This window comes from Trichosurus vulpecula, chromosome 6 (assembly GCF_011100635.1).
Source record: "Trichosurus vulpecula isolate mTriVul1 chromosome 6, mTriVul1.pri, whole genome shotgun sequence".
In the NCBI taxonomy this organism is placed as follows: domain Eukaryota; kingdom Metazoa; phylum Chordata; class Mammalia; order Diprotodontia; family Phalangeridae; genus Trichosurus; species Trichosurus vulpecula.
The window spans coordinates 132,803,181-132,826,166 of record NC_050578.1 but is presented as its reverse complement, the minus strand read 5'-3'; the positions used below and the strand labels follow the sequence as shown (position 1 = coordinate 132,826,166).

General features: G+C 38.8%; 1 protein-coding gene across 4 annotated transcripts in view; it reads left to right on the top strand.

Moving 5' to 3' along the window:
• The window catches only part of LARP1B (La ribonucleoprotein 1B), an 86,321-nt gene that overhangs the window by 39,599 nt on the left and 23,736 nt on the right, over nucleotides 1-22,986 (top strand). For 3 of the 4 annotated variants that reach the window (XM_036762762.1, XM_036762760.1, XM_036762761.1), the window contains exons 10-11: nucleotides 3,120-3,292; nucleotides 19,624-19,992. In XM_036762762.1, coding sequence (XP_036618657.1) covers nucleotides 3,120-3,292; nucleotides 19,624-19,992 — 542 coding nt within the window. Of the gene's footprint in view, nucleotides 1-3,119; nucleotides 3,293-8,572; nucleotides 8,609-10,562; nucleotides 10,771-19,623; nucleotides 19,993-22,986 lie in introns of those variants that run through there. The other variant, XM_036762763.1, reaches the window with a different exon arrangement.

Sequence of the window (22,986 nt, the reverse complement as noted above, 5' to 3'; positions counted from 1 at the left end):
GAGGAGGGCATGTCTGCTAGAATTTGCCCTTGGACTCTTATTGCTAGCATTCTTACTTCTGGTAGCTTACCCTTTTGATAAACTTTTTACTTCATGTCCATTGCGAAGCTGTTGACATGTCTAAAAACATACCAATTTTGACAGGTGAATTTTGGTTAAGTGTCATGTCAAAGGTTAGGTTTTGAATTGTATTCAAGCTTATTCATGCCCTGAAGGCTGTGGTTCTGCTAACATGGATAAAGTCATGTCAGCAGTGTAAGGGGGGGTGACATGATGTACTTTGGAGAACCAAATGTATTGGTAAGTAATTTTGCTTTATAGATACCTCTTTTCTTTTCCCTAAAAATGTAGTGTGGAAAATCTCCATTAAAGTCATATTGTGACGCCCCGTCATATCATGAAAGTAGGTTTTCACCGGCTATGCTGCTCCCTGGAGAATATGTTCTGGTAGGACCTACCTCATGCATCTGACTAACCTAGCCATCTACAGTCTCATCACCAGGGTGGTGAGCAGCCTTTCTGAGGCATCTCCTGATACCTTCTAGTTAAGCATGGAGTGGAGGGATTGGTATCTGCATTGGTGGATGAAGGACCTCATACACTTAGGGAAATCTCAGCTATTTTGGTACACTGAATGAAGGACAGAAAAACCTTCACTGGAGTAAGGCTGAATGATGGCACTTGCTAGCAAAATTTTAACTGGAATTAATATGAGTTAGTGCTAATGAAATCTTTAAAGGAAAGAGACAGTAGCCATTTTAAAAAAAAATTTGTCTCCATAGGTTTAAATTTTTTTTTCTTATTTGAAAGGAAGCTTTGTTTTCAGTTTAAGAAACTTAGCAGTATATAGAAGCTTACCTGAAATTGATTGGCCAAGTCTGTAGGTTTTCAACCATTGAATTTCTAAAAATATAGTTATCTAGTTTCAGGGGGACGAAATTTTTGGGAATTATTTTTCTTATGATTGGAACCATGGGAAAACATCCCTGCGAAGGAAATTTTTAAGACATTTTTGGAGATGATGCCTTTTAAATACTCTAAGTGTACTGTCCAGTTTCAGAATTTGAAAGGTTTTAAAATAAAGATACCAGTGTATGTTGTAAAAGATCCAGTTTGTAATGACACCAGTGTTAACCCAAGAATGTGTTTCTCAGTTTTGCATTAACATGATCTTCAGTAAATATACACACATCAGTTTGTTCAGTCTTGGTATTGAGATGAGACTATTATTAGAATCCTTCACTTTAGCGGTTCAAAAATGCAGTAATCTGCAGGAGTTTTCTTTTAGATTTTCTGCTATGTCAGTGTATGTCTTGTCCAAAAGTATTTCATAATTGCTTTTTCAGACTTTTTGGTGTTTCTATTTTGTGAAATACTTCTTTAATCTAGAAGAATATTTGTTTGATAAAACATTGAATTTGGCATGGTCCAAAAAATCACATATAGAACTTATAGGAATATATAGGAATAGTTTACATCCCACAATCTGTTTTTCCTTCTTCAATTTTAAACTTCCATGTTGATTTGCATTAATGGTTTAAACAGTGCTTTCATATCCATAAACTTGCTTGATACAGTAAAACTGTCTGGCAGATAGGATATGTAACCTGTTTTACAAATGAGGAAACCAAAGCCAGAAGGATTAGAAACTTGCTTATAACTAGTTAGTAGTAGAATCGAAACTAGAACTTGGGCCTCCTGATTGCCTATAGCAGTCCATTATGATTTTGCTATTTTATCTTTTTTACTTTATCCCCTGCTAGAGAATGTAGAGAAAATAGAAGCATTAGTTTTTTCTTAGGTCTTTTATGGCTTAGGATTCTGTTTTTTAAAATCAACTTGCTTGTGCAATTTTATTTTTGTCTGTGTAAAGTCCTATATATTGTTTCTTTATAAAGCCGTATTTCTCATTTTAAAGTGTGTGGTAGTTTCTCCCCTCCCCCTGCCATTTTCCTTTCAGCCCTAGTATCCCCAAGTGCTTAGGTCACTTTCTAGAGTGTTACATAACATTGTTTATTTTCTAAACAAATAGCTAGATGAAGTCAAAATAGGTGATTATACCCTTCTAAACCTAGTACATATGCTTGAACATTTTCAGTGAAATATTAATTCAGGAAAATGTAGTTATCTGGAGCAAAGGTGTTAAACTCAAATATCATTATGACTTGTACATGTTTGCCAGTACACTTCCATAGAACTGAAGTTGCCTGCTCTACAGACTTGCATAGGACGTGCATAGGAACCTAGCATCGCACCAGAGTTAACCTTACCCTTTGAAAGTGCCTATTTCTAAAGGAAAGATCATTTAAAGTAAAAACTACCTGGGGGGATAGAAAAACAATGAATATAGATTTTGGTGAATTAATTTTGTTAGGCTTCACAAATGATAGCATGTTATAATTATAGAAATTGTAACATGACCGAAGAACTAATATAGTACATTTAGTGCTAAGCACTTTTTAAGTGCCTGATACAATATTGAATTGTGTAGGTAATGTATACTTGGAATGTTCATTTAAATTACTTAGATAGTTTCCCTTCATATCTGAGGGCAATAGTCACAATAGGATTATTTACTTCTTGCATAATGGTAAGTTAATGAGCATTGGCAAGTAACCTTTCACAAACTTCTTTAGAATATGGGCCAGGAAAAGTTCCTTCTTAACTTAAAATTTCATAAGAAACAACTTTTAGATATCAGTCCAGTTTTTCCTGGACAAGTGTCCTTAAATCTCTCTACTATGCTGATGTTTAGTAAGTGGCCCACTTCTTGGACAGGCTTGTCGAAGAGGTTAAATGATAAATGTGTGGGGGTCCTTCCAAAGCAAGATTGAAGCACATTCACAGGTCTGCACAAGGATTTGACTGTCCTTTCTGTATCTTTCCTGTGTTTAATGAAGGCTTCATTCTTTAAGGCTTAATACCTAGCAGTTAAACAACACTTTGAGTTGTAAAAACTATAAAAAGGAAACAAGCAGTTCCAAGTATTACCTTAGGGTTGATTTATCATCATTATATGGATTAATATTTTCAACACCCAAGTTCAAAGAAAATTTAAGATGTGTAATAGAAAAAGTAAGAACAGTTGTTTTAACTGTAGAACTAATTTAAAATTTTAGAGTCTGCCCCAAGTTCTCCAAGAATGGGAAGTCCATTGAGTCCAAAGAAAAATATTGAAACAAGTAACCTTCAAACAATGTCTAGAGGGTTGTCTACCAGTTTGCCTGATCTGGACTCGGAGCCTTGGATAGAAGTAAAAAAGAGGCATCGTCCGTCCCCAGTTAAATTAAAGGTAAGCTATTACCATCTCCCGGATAAGAGACAGAGTATCCATTAGGGTAGGCTTAGGATGAGTAAGAGAATGTTAGACTAAGTAAAGTCTAAGTAAGTTAGAATGTTAGACTAAGTAAAATATGTATGCAAAGCTTGAAGGCCACAATCGAAAATTTTTCTTTGATGGGCAACATTGCATTGCTCAGATCACATTGTGTCATCTAAACAACCTTAAAATTTGTACTGTTCAAATGTACACTTCTCACTTAGAAAAGCCATGAAATTTTCTTGTCACATTTTTTTGAAAGCAAAATGAGAAATTGCTTCTCTTTGTGCTTGGAAGTTGAATAGTTGAGAAATTGCCTAGTTCTTTGGTGTTGCTGAGCACAGACAACATATGTGATGACTTTGTAAAAATGAAACTATATTATTATTTTTTCAAACAAATATCCTCTTTCTCTCCCGCTTGTCCCCTCTGCTCTTGCCCTCAGTTGAGAGAGCAAGAGAAACAGAATCTCTTATTATAAACATGTATAGTCAAGGAAAATAAATTGCCACATTGCCCATTGTGATACTCCTTCCTCCACTCTTCCCTAACCACAATGTGTCAGTTTGTAGTCATGAGTCTATTACTTCTGTCAGAAGGTAGGCAGACTGTTTCATCACGTGTCCTCTGAAGTCACGGTTGGTCATTGTTTTCATCAGAGTTTGTTGTTATAGCATAAAATGTTCTCCAGGTACTGCATCATTCAGTTCATGCAAGTCTTCCAGGTTTCTCTGAAACCATTTCTGTTTCTTACTGCACAGTAGCATTCTATAACATTCATATACCATAACTTGTTCAGCCATTCCTCAGTTGATGTGTACCCCTTCAGTTTCCAGTCCTCTACTATTGTGGTAGATGAACATATTTATGTATATAATGATTTCACTGGTTAGGGGTGTAGGAGTGCGTGTGTGTGTGTGAGTGTGGTTTAATCTAAGTTTCAGCATCTTTTTAAAAAGTTGTGATACACTTTATATTTTTCTCTTAGGACTATACAAAATAAGTTTCAAGAATTAAAGAACTTTTAAATTTTGGCATGCTGATAAGTAATTTTATTTCCCTCTCTCAGAATGTGAAGTCTGAGCAAATAGCTAAATTATATAAAAAAAAAATCCTGACTTATAATTCTATAATGAAAGTAATCTCAGACTTAACTAGTCTTTTGTGATAGATTTTTCAGGCTCATAATCCTAGGGAAAGCAGGCGATTCACATTGTTTTGACTTTAGGATTTAGACTTTAATTACCAGGAAATGTTAAAGACAATTATTATTAAATGAAGGCCCATACTGAAATGTTACCAATGCCCATTTTCAGACTGGGAAGATTTAAAATAAATATATTTCTTGGTCTTTTCCTTAGTGGTTTTTAAATGACTCAGTTGATGGAGAAATTGTTTATTAAATTTGTCAATGGAATATAAAACAGGAATTGGAAGAATTTGGTAGAAATAGTGTCCAGTGAAATATGTGGAATATTGAATTGGAAATTTAAGTTGATGGAGTTCGAGAGTTGACTTAAAACTTCCATTTTAAGTTAGAGTTATCAAAACCAGAATGAATTTTTGTAAATTTGACTTCAGGTCTTCAAAGATGGCTTTCAAAAATGGGGCTGGCAAATGTCAGGAGGACCATCAGAGTAATTAAAGGATAATGGTGACTGTCAGGGAAACTGAAAATAATAGGCCTGGAGCAGAGAAAATGAGGACAATTTATTAATACTTGAGTTCTATTTAGATTTACTAGACAGAGAATGATAACCAGCTGCTGATGTCTGCTGAGAACAAAGCATGAGTAAATAAATGGAGGATAGAGAGACTCAGGTTTGGAAAGTAATTCTTCTAACTGTTGCAAACTTTGAGCCGTGTTAGGAAAATAGGTTGTGGAACCTCTTTCTCTGGAGGTCTTAAAAATGCAGAATGATTTTTTTATCCTTATGGTAGTAACTTACTTGGGATCCTTGATGAGACAATAGAATGGTCCAGATTGTTATATTCCAAGCGCCAGTTCTGCTCCTACATTTACAAATTTTGATGTTTTCTATACCAGATATAACAGATGTCAAGTATCCAAAGCCACTGACGAAAATGCTTTGCAGGAGGTGAACAACAAGTTGTTAGTTGCTAACAATAGCCTAAGTGCTTTTTTAGAAGAGTGAGGGGGACTTTCATTCAGATTAAGCAAAGAATGTCTGTAACAGAACTGAGCAGTGTTTGATTTGAGACAGAAGACCATAGGGGCTTGAATGGCCCTTGCATTAGTTGTCCACATAGGACCGATGGGGAGTTATTAGGTAATCTCAATCTGCCACCAAGGTCTGCACCTCTTGTAAAACATTGCACCTTGCTGACCATGTTAGGCCTTACAGTTTTAGAGAAGCACTTAGTTGTTTGTGTTTGCCAAGCATCTCTCTTTCCTTGAGTTGGAGGTCTATTTATATTTTTTAAATGTTGGAGAATAATGGTTGATATTTCCATCTTAAAATTGTTTTAAGTGATTTGTCCAAGGTCTCACAGCTAACATGTACAGTAGAGTTGGCTCCAGAACCCCAGCGCTCTTGATTCCAAGATGTGGTATCTGCCTCCTCAACTGTACCATCCTGTGCGCTCGTGAATTTTAAATAATAGTCTCAGTAACTCCGAGGAAATGCAGTTAATATGGAGCCTAATTTTCCTGTAAAGTCTAATATGAGATCTATTTCTAAAGCTTCATAGAAGGAACCATAGACATGGTCTAGTAGAACTAGCCCATGGCCACGCAGTCATTCAGCCAATGTTTGTGTCCCTTGTAAGCCTCATGCTGTGCTGGGAGATGGGTATACGAAGACAAACTAAACAGTTCTTCTCCTCAAGGAGAAGGCAGTGTGTGCATGTAAGTATATACAAAATAAATACCAGGCCATTCATTTGTGAGGAAGGCCCTGGTAGACAGGGTGGTGGCAGGGGATCAGGAAGAGCTTACTAGGTGACATGAGCTATACTCAATGGAAACTGTAAAGTTGTCAGTGATAAAGCCAACAAGCACTTACTAAGCCCTTGCTATGCGCAGGACACTGTAGATTCAAAGACCAATTGAATATATTACCTGAATTCAAAGACCTTATATTTCTTTTGGGAAAATGAAAGGTAAATATGTATATGATTATTTGAGGATGAAGATAACTCGCAAGTAGGTATATCATGAAAACCTTCCTGTCAAGAGGTGATAACAGGAGCTTAACCTTTTAAGGAAGCCCAGGCTTTTAAGAGGCAGAGGTAATGCAAGACTTTCCAGGCATGGGGGATGAAACTGTACAGAGGCAAGCTGAATTTGGACAGTATCAGGTATCCTTGGAACATACATAGGTTGATGGAGTAGCTTGACATAAGCTTAGAAAGGTAGGTAGCTTGGAGCCCGATCATAAAGAGCTTAAAATGCTGCGTGGGGCTATCCAAAAATGGAATGGTTTGCCTTGGGGAAGTAATGGGTTTTTCTCATGAGAGGTCTTCAAGCAAAGACTGGATTGTAGTAGAAAGGATTCCTTTTGGAGAAAGGATTTGACTAGATGGCAGTTGAGGTACATTGTTCTCACTATCCTCAAGGCAATAGGAGGCCATTCAGTTTTCTTAAATGCAGATATAGGAGGTGATTCAGGCTTGTGTTTTAGAAGGACTTAGTTTTACAGTGATTTGAAGGATGGGCAGAAGAAAGGACGCAATGAAAGTGAGGGGGCTTTTGCAGTAGTGAAGGTTGGAGGTGACAAAGCCTCCAACAAAGTTGGAGGTGGCCTTGTGAGTGAGACAAGGGAACGGAATGGAGGAGTTCTGTAGAGGTAAAATTAGGAAGACCTGGCAGCTTACTGGGAAAGGGGGGTAGGACAAAGGAGAGTGCAGAGGATGAGCAAGTTAGGAAGAGGCCTAGGAAAGATGATGAGTTCTATTTGGAGCATGAGTTTGAGATACCTGTGGAAATATCTCATTGGAAATGTTGAGTGTGATGCAAGATTGGAACTCCAGACAGAGCCTGGGCTAGATCTGTAGACTGGGCAGCCATCTGCATAGAGATAATTGAACCCACGGAAGCTAATCACCGTGCGAGTATATAGCTAGAGAAGAGAAGAGAGCCTTGTACACAAGGCTTTGGGATATACCCACAGCAAGACCAGACACAGATGATGAACTGGCAAAGGAGACTCAGAAGCAGTGGTCACACAGGTAGGAGAGCCAGGGTTATGAAAGCCCAGAGAGGAGAGATTATTCAGGAGGAGCTGGTTAACCTTGTCGGTTGTGGGAGGCAGGGCACAAAGCATGAGGCCTGGGAAAAGGCCTCTGCTCTTGCCCTTGAAAAATTGTTGGTAAGTCTTGAGGGGATCAATTGTAGTTGGTGAGTTTGGAAGCTAGGGGTTGAGGAATGAGCAGCAGGAAAAGTAGGAGCAGCGGATATAATATTTATAATAACTTTACAAAGCACTTTATGCATATTACGTCTTTTGATTCAGTAACCCTTTGAGGCAGGTGTTATGATTATCCTCATTTTACAGATGAGGAAAGGTTAGGGGACTCACCAAGACTCATACAGCTGTTTCCTAGATGAGATTTAAACCCAGGCTTGCTGGTTCTGAGTCCTTTGCTCTAGTTACTGCTTTGGGGGGTGGGTGCGGCGTGCGGTGTGGCAGGATAGAATTTGGCAGTGAAAGGAAAAAAGATATAGAATGAAAGCTTGAGGGCACCGATGTGGGAGATTAAAGTCAAGAGAACTTAATAGAAGGGACCAAAACTCCCCAAGTCCAACAGGAGAGGATGGGGGGTAAGGATTTCGCCTTGACAGAGAAGTATGACTAACCACATGAGCGGCTTGGAATGTGATAGGGGGATGTACTGCTGCAGAAGGACAGTCTCTGAGCCTGACTGGAGGCGAGACAAGGGCAGGGATAGGTGGGAGCGTTGGAGGCTTGAGGAGGGAGGGAGGGAGGGCATGGACCAGGCACTGTGGTGAGGAGGAGAGGGGGCAGGAGATTTTTCCTTCTTAGAATCCTGTTTCAGAAACTTAGGCTAAGGGCTTATTTTTGGTATAATTATGGAAGTTTTCACTACTCATGGTAGAGTTATGGAATATTTATTATAAAACAAGAAAACTAAATGCCTCAGGTTATTATATCTTTTCACCTTTGTTTCACCAGTACTCTAAGTGTACTGCTTTGTGATTTTGGCAGGAATACTTATGTGTAGCTATTAAATAAATACTAAAGTGTACCTCTTTCAAACTCTATTTTGAAGGAAAGCCCAATGGCTGCCAGAGTTCTCATTCATGAGGTATGTCCATTTCCTTTTTCTTTTTTCTTTTTTTTTTTTTTTTGCTTTTTGGGCAGGGCAATTGGGGTTAAGTGATTTGCCCAAGGTCACACAGCTAGTACATGTGTCAAGTGTCTGAGGACGGATTTGAACTCAGGTCCTCCTGACTCCAGGGCCGGTGCTCTACTCACTGCGCCATCTAGCTGCCCTGTCCATTTTCTTAAACAAAGAAAAAGAAATAAAATTAAAAAACCCAATAAATGCTTCTCTGTGATAATGGAAGGGATCAATGATAGATTTGAGACTTCATCACTCAAGCAACAGTTTAGCACAACAAATCTGTAGCTAGGCCAAGTCCAGCATTGCATTCAGACTGCCCCACCTGTAGTCTGCCCTTGCCCCAAGCTCCTGCTAAGAAATGGTACCTTCTTAATTGTCTTCTTTGGGACTAAATCTCATCATTGTCATTATACAGCATTTATTTTCAATCTTAGTCATTGTATATGTGGTTTCCTTGGTTGTTCTTACTTCCCTTTATCAGTCTACGTACGGTCTTTCCAAGCTTCTCTGTATTCATCATTTTAGTATGCACAAATAGTACAGTCATTTACCACATTGAGCCATTCCATGGACTCATTTATTTCCAACTGTTACTCCAAGAACTGCTGCCATAAATGCTTTGATATTATACATGTGGAAGCTTTCTTTGCTTTGACCTCCTCGGCAACGTGATATCTCAGAGGATGGGTATGGACATTTTAGTCACTTTCTATAACAGTTCTAAATTGCTTTCAAGAATGGTTGGACCAATCGAAGTATCCACCAGTTGCTGTATTCTATTACTGTACCTCACTTGTCACCCTAGACTGCTCCTAATTGGTCTTGGCCAGTTTACTGGGTGTGAGGTGAAACCTGATTGTTTAGATGAGTATTTCTCTTAGTGCTTTGGAATGATTTCATAGGATTATTAGTGGTTCTTACCCTGTGACAGTGAGCCTGTTGTAAGGGCTCTCGATGTGCTCTATTTGTTAGTTTCTTGTAGACTTTGGATGTCAGACCCTTACCTAAGGAGGATTTTATGTCAGTTAGCCCTATACATAGAATGACCAAATCCCAGAGATTATAGGATCATAGATTTAAAGCTGGCAGGCTCCTGAGATGGCATCTGATCAAGCTCACGTTTTATGAAGCCTAAACAGATTAAGTGACTCATCACCCAAGGGTATCACATAGCAAGTGGCAGAAGTGTGATCCAAGCTTGTCTTACACATACACATAAACTGTTTAATCAGTAAACATTGGTAATGTACCAGCTATGTGCCAGGCACTGTGCTAAATGGTAGGGATACAAGTTAAAAAAAATAGTCCTTGCCCTCAAAAATAGTCCCTTATAGGGGCAGCTGGGTAGTGCAGTGAGAGCTCCGGCACTGGAGTCAGGAGGACCTGAGTTCAAATTCGGCTTCAGACACTTAACACGTTTACTAGCTGTGTGACCTTGGGCAAGTCACGTAAGCCCACTTGCCCTCCCCCTGCCCCCCAATAGTCTATTACACTTTAATGGCAGGAGGGGCAGGACAGTACACTAAGCTGAAAAATCTGGGTGGAGTGGAGGAGGAGGGGGGTTAAGGAGGTGAAGATACCTGGCCTGGGGTATGATGGAGGCCTTCAGAGAAGTTTAAAAGCCACATGGCTGGTGAGGCTGTGCTGAGCCCCTTCCTTAAATAGAGGACCTGGAGCCTGTGGTCATGCCCCCCACTACAGCTCAACACCTAGGAAGAGCCTTCTACAAACAAATCCTATGTGGCCATCTAATCTCTGCCCTTGAGGGGAGAACTCTACCTTGAGAGACACCCCTTACGCTTTGAATTGTTTTAACTGTTGGCAGTTTATTCTTTAATCAGTCCTAGCTTAGCCTCTGTGACTTTTACCCATTGTCTCCAACTGAGAGCAGCCTTCTCCTCCATGTTCTGAGCAGGTCTGCCACTGTAGAAGGGCCTAGCTGGATTGCTTGGAAATGAGACCCAAGAAGTGGAGGGGAATCTGGACTATCTTAAGAACATCCCTTCCTCCTGCTTTCATCCTGTTCCCTGGCCTCCCTTCTCCGTATTCCCACTCTACTGCTGTCTTACCACTCCCTCTTCTGTTGGCTGAATTCGTCTAGCCCACTATTGGATCACCATACCCACAGCCAGGAAACAACAGTGCTTTTAAATAAAGTTTTAATTTCTTATTAAAAAATGTTTCCTTTTGCCTGTATCAGTCATTTCAGCCCCTCCAGTCCCCAAAGAAAAGCTGGTGATAAAGAAAAACAAGAACTTCGGATATTGACTATGTCTCACAGTGTACGTGAAAGAAGTCCTTAGATTTAGACTTGGGAAGGGACCATAGAACCCACCTCATCCAATCCCCCTCCATTTTCCAGATGAGGATTGTATTACTTGTCTTGGGTTACACAGCTAATGCATGTCTTGAGGCTGCATTTGAACTTGGGTCTTCTAACTCCACATCCTACCGCCTTTTGTGAGTAATCCATGACTCCTTGCTCTGAGTCAGGAAGTATTTGTCATCCACAGTCTTCGTTAATTTCTTAATTATTCAATTTGACTTAATTTACCTTAATTTGTATTTTGTTAAAACAAAAGTGATTAAAGAATTGAAAAATTGAACCAGTGAAAGAAAAAGATTTGTGGCTAATTATTACCTTCAAGTGTTTTATAAGATATTCTACAAAGGATGTATGGGCATTTCTTTTTCTTGACTCCTTGGGGAACACAGCACAGTTAATTGGACCCATTTATACCCAGAGTTTCTGAGGTATTACTTTATAAAACTTATTTTAAATGGGCATAAAAAGAAAGTTCTTGAATGTGTTTACATAAGCTTTAATACATTAATGTATTTTTTTGTTATTTTGTACATGATAATTTTTCAGGCTGCAAGTTATTTAAAAAGATTGTTAATTATTTTGGTCTTTAAAAAGTTTTATTGCTGCCTTTTGCTTTTACATCCCATTCATTTATGATTGTATTCCTCTCTGAGCTGCTATTAAGCATTTTGTAAAAAGGAGGGCATTCTTGTCATAAAGAACAACATATCGCTGCTTATTGCAACTTAGCAATAGCTTACTCCTACTTATCCCTAAACGGTAATTTTTAGAGAATTTAGGATTTGCAAGTACTTTGCTTATTAACCGCACTAGAGTTTAGACATTTTTCTCCCACACCTAAAGGGTGCTGACCTGTCCTTATTTCCACCACAAGGAAGTGCAGGCCCAAGCCCATATCCCTTGTTTCTCAGTCTGGTGTCTTTTATGTTGTACTACACTGTTCTATGGGCCTGGGCTTTGTCACAGAGAGGGTGTGTGCTCATTTTAGGGACATACAGGGACAGTGCTCATCGTAGTAAGCTCCAAACTTTGGCCATCCCGTTGTTGTAGTTCAGTTGTGTTCTATTCTTTGTGTCTCCATGGACCATACTGTCCATGAGTTTTTCTTGGCAAAGATACAGGAGTGGTTTGCCGTTTCTTTCTACAGTGGATTAAGGCAAACAGAGGTTCAAGTGACTTGCCCAGGGCCACCCAGCCTGGTAAGTGTTTGAACTCAGGATGATGAATCTTCCTGCCTCCACTGCAGCTCCCCCTAGTTGCCTCTTACTGGTCCTGTGCCTCATTAGTGGAACAGTTCTGAGCACCACATGGTATGTGTACATAGGAGTTGCACGTGCTTAAAAGTATATACATATGGTTTTGTCATGTATATGTCCTGCTGTGTTGTTATGTTGTATTATAAATACCACAATAGAAATTAAAAAGGATAAAAATAAGACAAAAGAAATTTTCAAAAAAATTTAAACCTTATTAATACCAAGAACCTTTGCTCTTGCAAAAAGTATTAATAGCAGCTGTTAATGAGAAGTTACTGAATACGCTTCATTATTTTTGAAATCTTGTTGCTGCACACTTGGTGAAACAGTTTGAAAGTCTGTTCTAAATTTAGTTTATTTTCATGCTTGGTTTTTAATAGCTGTTGTAGCTGAAAGAAACATCTCACAAAGACATACATCCAAAGGGAAGAAATTGTTGGGTGCCTTCACTAAATCATGATATTTTCTCTGTCATCTGTGAGTGGGTTAAAAACCTACTGAAACACTTTGTTGGGAAGATTTTTAAACAAATTAGAAAATTTTAAGTGTATTTTTGGCACAAAATTTAGCTTTTAAATGTCTTTCTGATTATGATAGTTTTAGCCACTATATACACTTAAGGTAAAATTAATCATTAACAAATGTTGGATATAGATAGATTTTTCAAACAACCTAGTGTATTTATAACTTTTTGGGATTTGTTGTCAGATACAAGATGATCATTGGTTCTTCCTTTTAATGTGGCTGAAGGCCTCTTTCACAATTAGAAGTGTTTGTTATCTTTGACGACTTCTTGTTCGTGAATGCTCACATCATTAGTATTGTCTTCGTGCTTGCTTGTAGAATTTCTCTAAAGCCACTTGTCCATTATGCAATATCTATAAATCTACTTAACCAGATACACCCATAATGGAATAAGTCCTAGGAGTCCTCCAAGGGAGCACCATGCTTGTCTCCTTCTTCCGTTAGGATAGTCTATGTGACTCCCTGAGCTATGTCTCAAGTATGGGCACCAGTGCCAAGCTATATATTAAATGTTAGTAAAGTTTAACTTATTTAAGACAAAAAATGAATAGAATAAATGTTGGGCTGCCTGAATGGATCATTGTATCTGGTTCACACTGTTGGGGGCCCACAGGTCACATTGTACCCCTGCCAGTCTAACTGGGTAAGTTAGACACCCTCCCCATATCTGTGTATTTGTGGTACTACTCTAAGTTGTAAAATATACTCAGAAGTAGATATTAAAAGGAGATGGAGATGAAATGAGCATTCAGAATTTTGATAACAGTAAAAAATGCTTATCTCACTAGAATATGAGTACTTATTTGTAGGTAATTTTTTTGTGAATAGTTTTGCTTTCTTAAGAGTTATCAGTCATAATGATGAACATATTTATTTTGCAAAATGTTGCTTTAACACTGTGACACAGTAATTCAAAGTTCTCATCTTGTGGGTTGCATATTTTGGGACTTTTAATGATTCTTATATCTAAAAAAATACCCTTAGAAAAGAGATAGCACAGCAATAGGAATGTGGGGAAGATCGATTCAATTACACCGCCCATTTTTTAGTCCTGTTTAGTTGGAATTTGGCTAAATTGTAAATGCTGTTAAAGAAGAGCTTTCATTTGCATCTCATCACATTGAGGTAGATGCATTAATACCTATTTCACAGATGATGAAACCGAAGCCCAGAGGTTCTAGTGCAGAGGTTCTACTGCCTTTGTGAGCTTGTGTAAGCCATCCTAGATCCGTAAAATGGGAATAATACATTTATGCTACCTACTCACAGCATTGTTGTGAGCAAAGTACAATTAGTTCTTACAAATTTATTAGAGGCTGTTGCATTTTTATGGTTTTTTTTTAACCTCATAATATGGCAGAAGACCTTTCTTAGGAATGGAAGTGTTAACTCCTACATTTTTTTGTTTGCTTGTGGTAGAATTATTAGGATAATTTTCAGTCTGCAGTTTCTTTATAAGAAGCTTATTTTATGAGAGTTAGTGTAGCTCATACTTAGATGCCTTCGCTAAATACTGAGGCACATCAGAGCTCAAATACACATTAGTACAGTGAGGTCTGCAGGGAGCCTGGCCAAATTTGGGATGTGCCACTCTGTCACCATCTGACAAGAAAGACTTGGGGAGGGGGCCAGTGTCAGCCTGCATTTCAGACATCAGTGGTGATCTGGAGAAAGTTTTGGAAAGGCAGTAACATTGTAAAGAAGATGACTGTTACTCCTTTGTGGGCACCACTTTGGAGACTGCTCTGCTATGGAGTAGTGATAGGATCATTTAGGGCTAAAGAGTATTTTGACAGTCGGTATCCTGACATCTCTCCTCAAGATGAGCTTCTGCCTTTAGCTCCCAATCTTTTGTAGCAAAGAAGAGGGTTTTTAATTTTTTTCTTGTCTCTTAGGTGAAGACCTTATATTGTCATGAAAATTCCACTGGGTGGTGGTCTATGCAGTTTCACCCAACATAAATAAAAACATTTATTGATGCATTTTAAAAAAAATTCAATCATTTGCTGCTATCCTCCCCATGAACATTTCTTCTTCCTGCCTCTCTCCTTTGGAAAACATTCCAAACTTAACACACCAGATACCTTCACTGACCACCAGACTGGAGATCTCATGTCCAGCTTGCTTTTCTTTTTCAGTCTACACTAGTTTTACATACAGTTTTCAGAGTGGCATTGCTTGGCTGGGCTTTCTTCTGTTCTTTTTTGTGAGTCTCAAACAGCTAAGGAAAACCATTGGACAGTGGCTCTGTCTGACAGTGAGGTATTGGACATTCCTATCTGAAAGGAGGAAGTGTGCTTCATCATCTCTTGACCAGGAATAGGACTGGATTATGGTCTTTGTAGTTTTTAGTTCTTTATTCTGTTAGAGCAAAGCCTTTTGCTTTTTTCTGCAGATTTAAGGTCACTTAAAACTCTTTTGTTTTGGGGTGGCGGGGAGGGAGGAGATGGGGAGAAAATTTGGAACTCAATCTTGCAGAAGTGAATGTTGAAAACTAAAAATAAATTGATTATTAAAAAAAGTTACTGGCCTAAAAATATTTTGATAACTGTATTTCAATAAAAATGGTTTCCTTTATAATCCTAAAAATAACCCCAAACCCACCTCTTTTGACCCAGTAGATTTTTTTTGATTGTAATTTACTAAAGGCACTATTGTTTAAACATCATGAATAGATCGTAGGTAGTTAAACCGTTCTTAAATCCACAGCCTCCCTAATTAATTAGATCATGCCCCCCAAAGTTCAGCCAATCTAGGATTTAATGCAGTGATGCCGTATTTTACCCAGTCACCTTGGAGGGGAGCTTGTGCACACAATTGGTCCAGGAAATCTCTATTATTAGTAGGATCACATCAAGCTCCAGCTTTATGAAGTGAGCTAGTATCAGTAACAAAATATTTGCAGTTAAACATAATTATATGTGGTGGTGAGTTACTGTTTTCATTATAGAGCATACTTTTTGTTGTCCTCAAAGTTCATTCCTAACCCCTTCCCCCCCAGACTTTTTAACCCAGAAGGAGGAACTAGCTTTCTGTTCACCAGTCTGCTACTGAGGTGGTGGCAGCTTGTTTAAGCGTGAGAGACGACAAACCTCTCCCACGTCCTAGGAGATTTTTAATAAATTTGGCACTGGAGGTAGATTTTTAAAGAGGTATGCACTGTCATTCAGCCAGGATCTGATCAGCTGCTTTGGATGTTGTGCTACGTTCACATTGTGGGAGATCCAAAAGAATTTTAGGATGTGTCCCTTCCTTAAAATTTGCATTGTAATTGGGAAGACAAAACAATTAAAAATTAAATGTTAAGTCATATTATGCTGAATATAATGAAATTAGTTGTTGAGCAAAAGCATGAATTCTAGATACTCGAGGAGGGTTTATGGAAGGTTGTGTCTGGAACAGAGAGCTCTGCTGGATAAGCAGAGTTGAGGTAAGTGGATTGGAGGAAGGGAAGCAGCATGGATGTGGCATGGTCAGGACACTAAAGACACCGCCATGCTGGCTGGAGGGGAGACAGGAAGGGTGGGTTGTGAATGCTTATATAGTGTGACATGATGGAGTAGAAACAAGCTCTGGCTTTAGAGCGCTTGAATAAGAACCCTCTGCTGCCTTCTCCTACCCACCGCTTGGATAAGTTATTGACCTTTATGACCCCCCGTTTTCTTGTCTGTAAAGATGGTCAGGGTCTGTATCTAAGACCCTGTGAGCTTAGGTTGCTCACAGCAAACCCTATAAAGTATAAAAATTCTCTCTTTTTCACAGGTGAGAACACTGAGAAATAGAGATGCTCCAACTTGCCCGATAGCTAGTTGTCAGAGCCCTACTGCTGTGTAGGGCTTTAAAAGGCAGAGCCTTAGGCCTTCATGCTGCCCTTAATAGGAATGATGTAAAAAGTCACAGAAAGATTTTTGACAGCGACATGTGAGTTGATTTCAGACTCATAAGCAAGACTCGGGGAGTAGAGCTTGATAGCTAATAGCAATGAGGAAATGAAGTTGTAATGTGGGAACTAGGAAAGATCATTAGAGAATCTTGTTGACTGGAGCCCTTCTGCTGGCTGTGCACTCCAACTTGCTCAGCCTCCATTGAGCTGTATCGAGGCTCCTATGACTAGGTGCAGAGATTGAAAAACTTTTAAGGAAGAAAATCCATATTTTGTCCTATTAGAATAGAGCTTTTGAAAATTTCAGTATTAAGGGTTTTTCTTGCAGTTGGACTTCAATGTTGACATCACTAGGATCAGAGAAGTAGCCTTTGTGTTGAAGGAGGCCCTTCTTCTGGAGGGTGGGCAGGGGCCTAATGCCTCCAATGTGAGGTCCAACACTGTTTCCATACATTTGAGTTTAGTTTAGTGAGCTAATATTATTGTAATGACCAAATAGTGATCTGTCTGCAGAAAGTCTTCCTTGGAATGTGACTTAGGAATTTAAAGGAACGCCCTCATGAATTCTAGCATGGACATAATGGGTTAGGAGGGAGCTGAAGTATGAGCAGGAGAACTTCCGCATGGCACACGGTGCTGTGGAGTATGGGAAGAGACTAAAGGTTAGGCCTGAGCTGGAAAGGCTTAGGATTTACCGGCTGGGCTGGGAAAGACCATGTAAATCTTAAGACTTGAGCTGAAAGGGAAGGTTTCATCTATGAAGTACATCAGCATTCTTAACCTTGTCGACATGCCAGACCCCTGTGTCAGTCTGGTGATAAATGCATGAAATCAAAGATACAGGATTGCCATTTATATTGACATAGTTACCAAAATGCATAAAGGTTCACAGACCCCAGGTTGAGAACTGAACCCAGAAATCGGACAAGTTGGCAGCCTCTCTATCTTTAGTTCTTAAGTTAATGTGTCTGGATCGTGTTTGAAGGTGGGCATTTAGTATGGAAGTAAATGGATTAGAGGTAGGTAGACACTTTTTAAAACCTTGTTGCAGTGAACACTAGGCAGAATATAGTGGTACTAAGTGAGTTTTAATCCATGGGGAAAAATTGGGTGAATAAATAAATTTGTGTACCTGTCTTTTAGGCAAGCTAGGTGATACAGTGGATAAAGTGCCAGGACTGGAGTCAGGAAGACCTGAGTTCAAATACAGCCTCAGACACTTACTAGCAATGTGACCCTGGGCAAGTTACTTAACTCTGCCACAGTGTCCTCATCTGTAAAATGAGCTGGAGAAGGAAATGGCAAGCCCCTCCACCATCTTTGCCAAGAAAACCCCAAATGAGCCCATGAACAGTCGAACATGATTGAACACCAACCATCTTTTAGGCTCTAAAATGGAAACGGGATAAAATAAACTTGTAAATGACTTCTGTTTTCTCTCTCTAAATATTCAGGCATGCATGTGGCATGTAGCTTCCATGGCATGATTGGCCTTAATGGTAGTCCATCACTTTGGGGGGAGCAGCAGGGAGAATAGGGTCTAGTATAAGTGATTTTGAAGTGGTCTTCAAACATAACTTAAGTGGAAATGTTTTAAGGGAATTTGTGGTAAACAAGGCATTTCATTGACTTTATTTCAAACCATGGCACTCCATGGCAACCAACTTGTAGATAGTTTTTCTTCCATACTCGCAGTAGATGTAGGTGTTGTTGGGTGAATGCTCCTGCACTTTCAGTTGAAATAGCTCTCTGATTTTATTCAATCAGTTACCTAGAACAAGTTAGTGGTAGAACTCAGCTTTGTGTAATAGCTGCATGAGTTTCTGCCAATGATCAGTGGGGGTGCCCCCAGCCTACCTTTCCAGGCTCATTTTGTTTGTTTATTGCCTTTTCCCTTCCACCTCATAGCATCCATAACCTAGTAGCTGAAAGGTGTAGTACCCTCTTCTCCTAGAAATTACTTGTATTTTTGTGTTTACTTTGCTGTGGTCACATTCTTCCCCGCCGCTAGTCTATAAGGTCCCCAAGGACAGGGACTGCTTTATTTTTGTCTTTATTGGCCAGGAGTCAGCACAGTACCTGAAACACAGTAAGTTTTTGTGGCATCTGTATTTTATGCATACTTACATAGCTACATGGACTTGTTTTCCTTGATGGAATGTAAGTGCCCCGAGGGCTTTGTTTCCATGGCACTGTTCCTGGCATACTGTAGGCACTTAATTAATGCATGTTGATGGAGTGATTTACTTACTAGATAGAGATTCCAGTCAGCATTAGGATGCTGCCCTAGTTTTGGTTCAAGTTCCAATTCTGACGCACACTGTGTTTGTGCAAGCCTTCAGCCTTACCAGCTTTAATATAGTGTATGTTTCAGAGCAGTTGATATGTATTGGTCACTGGAGCTGTGTCCTGTATCAGTGAAGCCACAATTCTGGACCAACCCTTCCCCTTCTTCTACCTGTCCCCCTATCTCCCAGTAGGTGCTCTCTAAACTTTCTTAGAGGAGACCTTGAATGCTCTTCCACTGAACTTAGTTTGCAGTTGGTAGATCAGCTTTGCATGGCAGATGACCTACACTTATTCTCTGTGTGATCTTGGGTGAGTTAGTCTGGCTCTTTAGAGGACATCAGTCTCCCCATCGCTAAAGTGAGGAGGTTTGATTAGGTGATTCCCAAAGTAATTCTGGACCCAAAATCGTGTGTGTGTGTGTGTGTGTGTGTGTGTGTGAGAGAGAGAGAGAGAGAGAGAGAGAGAGAGAGAGAAAGAAAGAAAGAGAGATCTGTGAAGTCTGAAAGTAACCTTTTTGTAGCCACTTGGTGTTTGCTGAATATTTATTCATCTGATCAGTTATTGGGAAATGACATGACATGGACAGATTTATTGTATTTCCTAGTAGCACTGTTAGTAGTTTAACTTTAAAGAACTAAACTACAGTTTAGTTATTTCGAATGTTCTTAAATGTGAAGGGCAACTAATTTCTCTTCAGGAATCGATGGCCACACCTGAAGAAGCATCAAATCAACCCCAGCAACCTTCAGAGGAACAAGAGCAAGAGGAGCTTGATTTTTTGTTTGACGAAGAAATGGAACAAATAGAGGGACGAAAAAACACATTTACTGATTGGTCTGATAATGATTCAGATTATGAAATTGATGACCAGGATTTAAACAAGATCTTGATTGTGACTCAGACACCACCTTATATGCGAAAACATCCTGGTGGAGATCGTACAGGCAACCATGTGTCCCGGGCAAAAATTACATCAGAACTTGCTAAAGTCATCAATGATGGCTTATATTATTATGAACAAGATTTGTGGATGGAGGAGGATGAAAACGAACATGCAACAATGAAGGTAATTATTTTGAACGTGAAATCTAGTGTATACTTTTTTTTTGTGAAAGTTTAAGAGATACCTTATTTTCTTATACCATCTTTATGTATTCTTCTTCCAAAGAGCAGCATTATTGTTAAAAAGCAGTTTCCTTCCTTTATCATCAGGCTTTCTGTTGTGATTTTGGTGGTTATCAAGAGATAGTTTTTGTCAAGAGAAAATTTAACACAGTTTCTTCAAGACAAATATTGATCTGGCAAAGGAAGTAATAGCTTTTTGTTACAAAAAGTATTGTAATGAGTATTATGGGTTTAAGTTGAAAGAATTGCTTCTTTTCATATAAGAATTCTTCAAACAAGCTGTTTAAAATGGAAAGACACTTTTTCCTTCAAAAGAAGTCATTTATTTCATATTAAAAAACAATATATTGAAATGCTTCAAACAGTATATTGGGAATTTATGAAATTTATAAGCTTTAGAAAATTATGTTCTTTGGCCCAATCCTAGATTTGGCTAGACAATGCAGTGTGGTGGAAAGAATGCTGAATTTGGGATTACAGAAATTGAATTTGAATCCTGGTTACACATGTGACCTTGGGCAAGTCACTTAAAATTTCTGGGCCTCAGTTTATTTATCTATAAATTAGGTGGTTTGGGTAGGTGACTAACCCCTAAGATTCTCTCTATCTTCTGAATTTAGTATCCTGACCTAAATCCCAGGTATTAAGGAATGAGTGAACTGATGTATCAATGTAGCATAGTACTATAATGGAATTAACAACTAACAGGAGTAATATAAAGAGAGATGGAAAGACCTGGATGTATTAATGCAAAGTGAAGAAAGCAGAATGAGGGTGGTATGCTCATTGACTGCATGTAAAAGGAAAATGAACATTTCAGCAGCTAAAAGGATAAAGATTTAGGGAAAATGCGAGGGAATAACTGAATTGTGTAGATAGCTGTGTGTTGAAAGTCATTAAGCAAAGTTTGCTTGTAAATGTAATTTTAATTGGTTTTGTTTAAAGTTAAGTTCATAATAAATAATTTTTCAGCAAAAAATAATGTTTTTACGCTTTTTATACATAAAACTTTTTTTTAAAGTTATTAACCTCAAGGCATAGCTCAGAGTGCCTTTTTCTGAGAAGACTGCCTTAATTCTCTTATCCAAAGTATCACTCCTCTGAAACCTCATAGCACTTTGCTTTTTACATAGGTATATTTGTCTCTCTCTCTCTATTCCTTAAATATATATATACTTTTATGTCTGTGTAGCTTATGTATTTATCACATTAGATTTATTTGTATACATGTTTTATCTACCCTGTGAGAATGTAAGTTTTTCATGGGCACACTGTGGCTTTGTATTTCCTCATCACAAAGCACATCTTGTATATAGCTGGAACTCAATAAGCATTTTTTGAATGAAGTAATTGGCTGAACTCACTTTATTGGAGAGTAATTTCAGGAGTATAGTAAGTTTAAAAGTAGAATTCTCTTTGCCCCAGTAAGAATTAGCTCATGGGTTATTTTGGTGCAACTCGGAAATTAAAAAAACCTTAAGGTACTAACATTTCAGAAAATTATACTTGTTGCTACATGTTTCTAAGTCATTCAGTAACTAATGAATGTGAGCCCAACATTGCTAGGTTATGCAGGTGGCACAAAAAAGCATAAAACTTAGCTTATAGCTGGGTTGAAAAGCTAAGACACCAGACATACACAGAAGAAATAAAGAACAGCTATAACAATATAAGGACTAAATGATATGATAGGAGAATAAAGTGCTCTGGAGAAGGTCTGGAGAATAGGAGGGTTTGCATGGACCTGGAAAGGGAAGACTTTGAAAGATGAAACTTGACTGTATCCCACTAAAGTATATATTGTGGGCAGTGAGCAAAAAGTCTGCAGTAGACTTGGAGGTTTGATTTGGAAAGTAGGGTATGTATGGTAGAGGAAGATTAAGAAGAGTCTTGAAGACTAGACGTGACTTGATGCTTTTAGAAAGATTATTATGTAAACATGACTGTCCTGAGGGAGGAATGGAAATCAGCTAGGAGGCTATGGCAGGAATTCAGCTCTGAAGGGAGGAGTTAAATAGACAGAAGAATAGGAAGGAGAGGAAGAAGTGATTTGAGAGACATTTTGAGGTTAAGACTTTACAATATTTATTGAATAGAGAAGATAAAAGAGAGGAAGATTACGAAGGCCATCCCAAAGTTTCTAGCTTAAAAAAGAAGAATGGTGATATGGTAATTTATTAAAATAAGAGAATTTGGAAGAGAAGCCCTGGAGGAAATAATACTAAATTCAGTTTTGAAAATGCTGAAGGTGAGTGCACAGTTTAGCTCTGTCGAATGGCCCCTATCCTTTCAAAATTGCATTGGAAGCAGATGTAGAGAATAGAGATCTGTGCTCGCAATGCACCATGGGGCTTCTGCAGCCTGTGGTGAGAGCCGAGGCCATGCAGGTGAAGACGGTGCCCACAAGAGTGACTGCGAAGAGTCATCAAGAGCTCAGAGCAGAGCCCTGATGAAAGGCCTGCAGCAGTGCTTATGAAGGAGAGTGAGGGGATAGGTACAGTAAGTAGCTGATGGACTTATCTAGAAGTCACTGGGGACCTTTAGTCTAGGAGAGCAGCTTTGTGGGGACAGTGTCCTTGTTACTCTCTGCTAATGGCACTGTGGAAAGAGTGTTTGTGGTCTGTGGGCTTGAGTTGTGGGCTTTGTTAATTAACACTTGTGTGACCTTGGGCAAGATACCTACCTCCCTGGCCCGAGTTTCCTACTCTATTAAATCAGGGACTGGATTTGTTGACCCCTTAAGGCTTTGTCTGCCCTCCCACTATACGTTATTCTGTCTCCCAGGAACATTAATTCAAGGTGACAAAGTTAAAATAAAATTTTGTAATGTTAATTTTTTGCATCACTTTCACTTTTAAATGTATTCTTTTTCCCTCTCCTACTTTTACACTTCAGACATTTATTAAGTACCTGTTATGTACAAAGAGCACTGTGC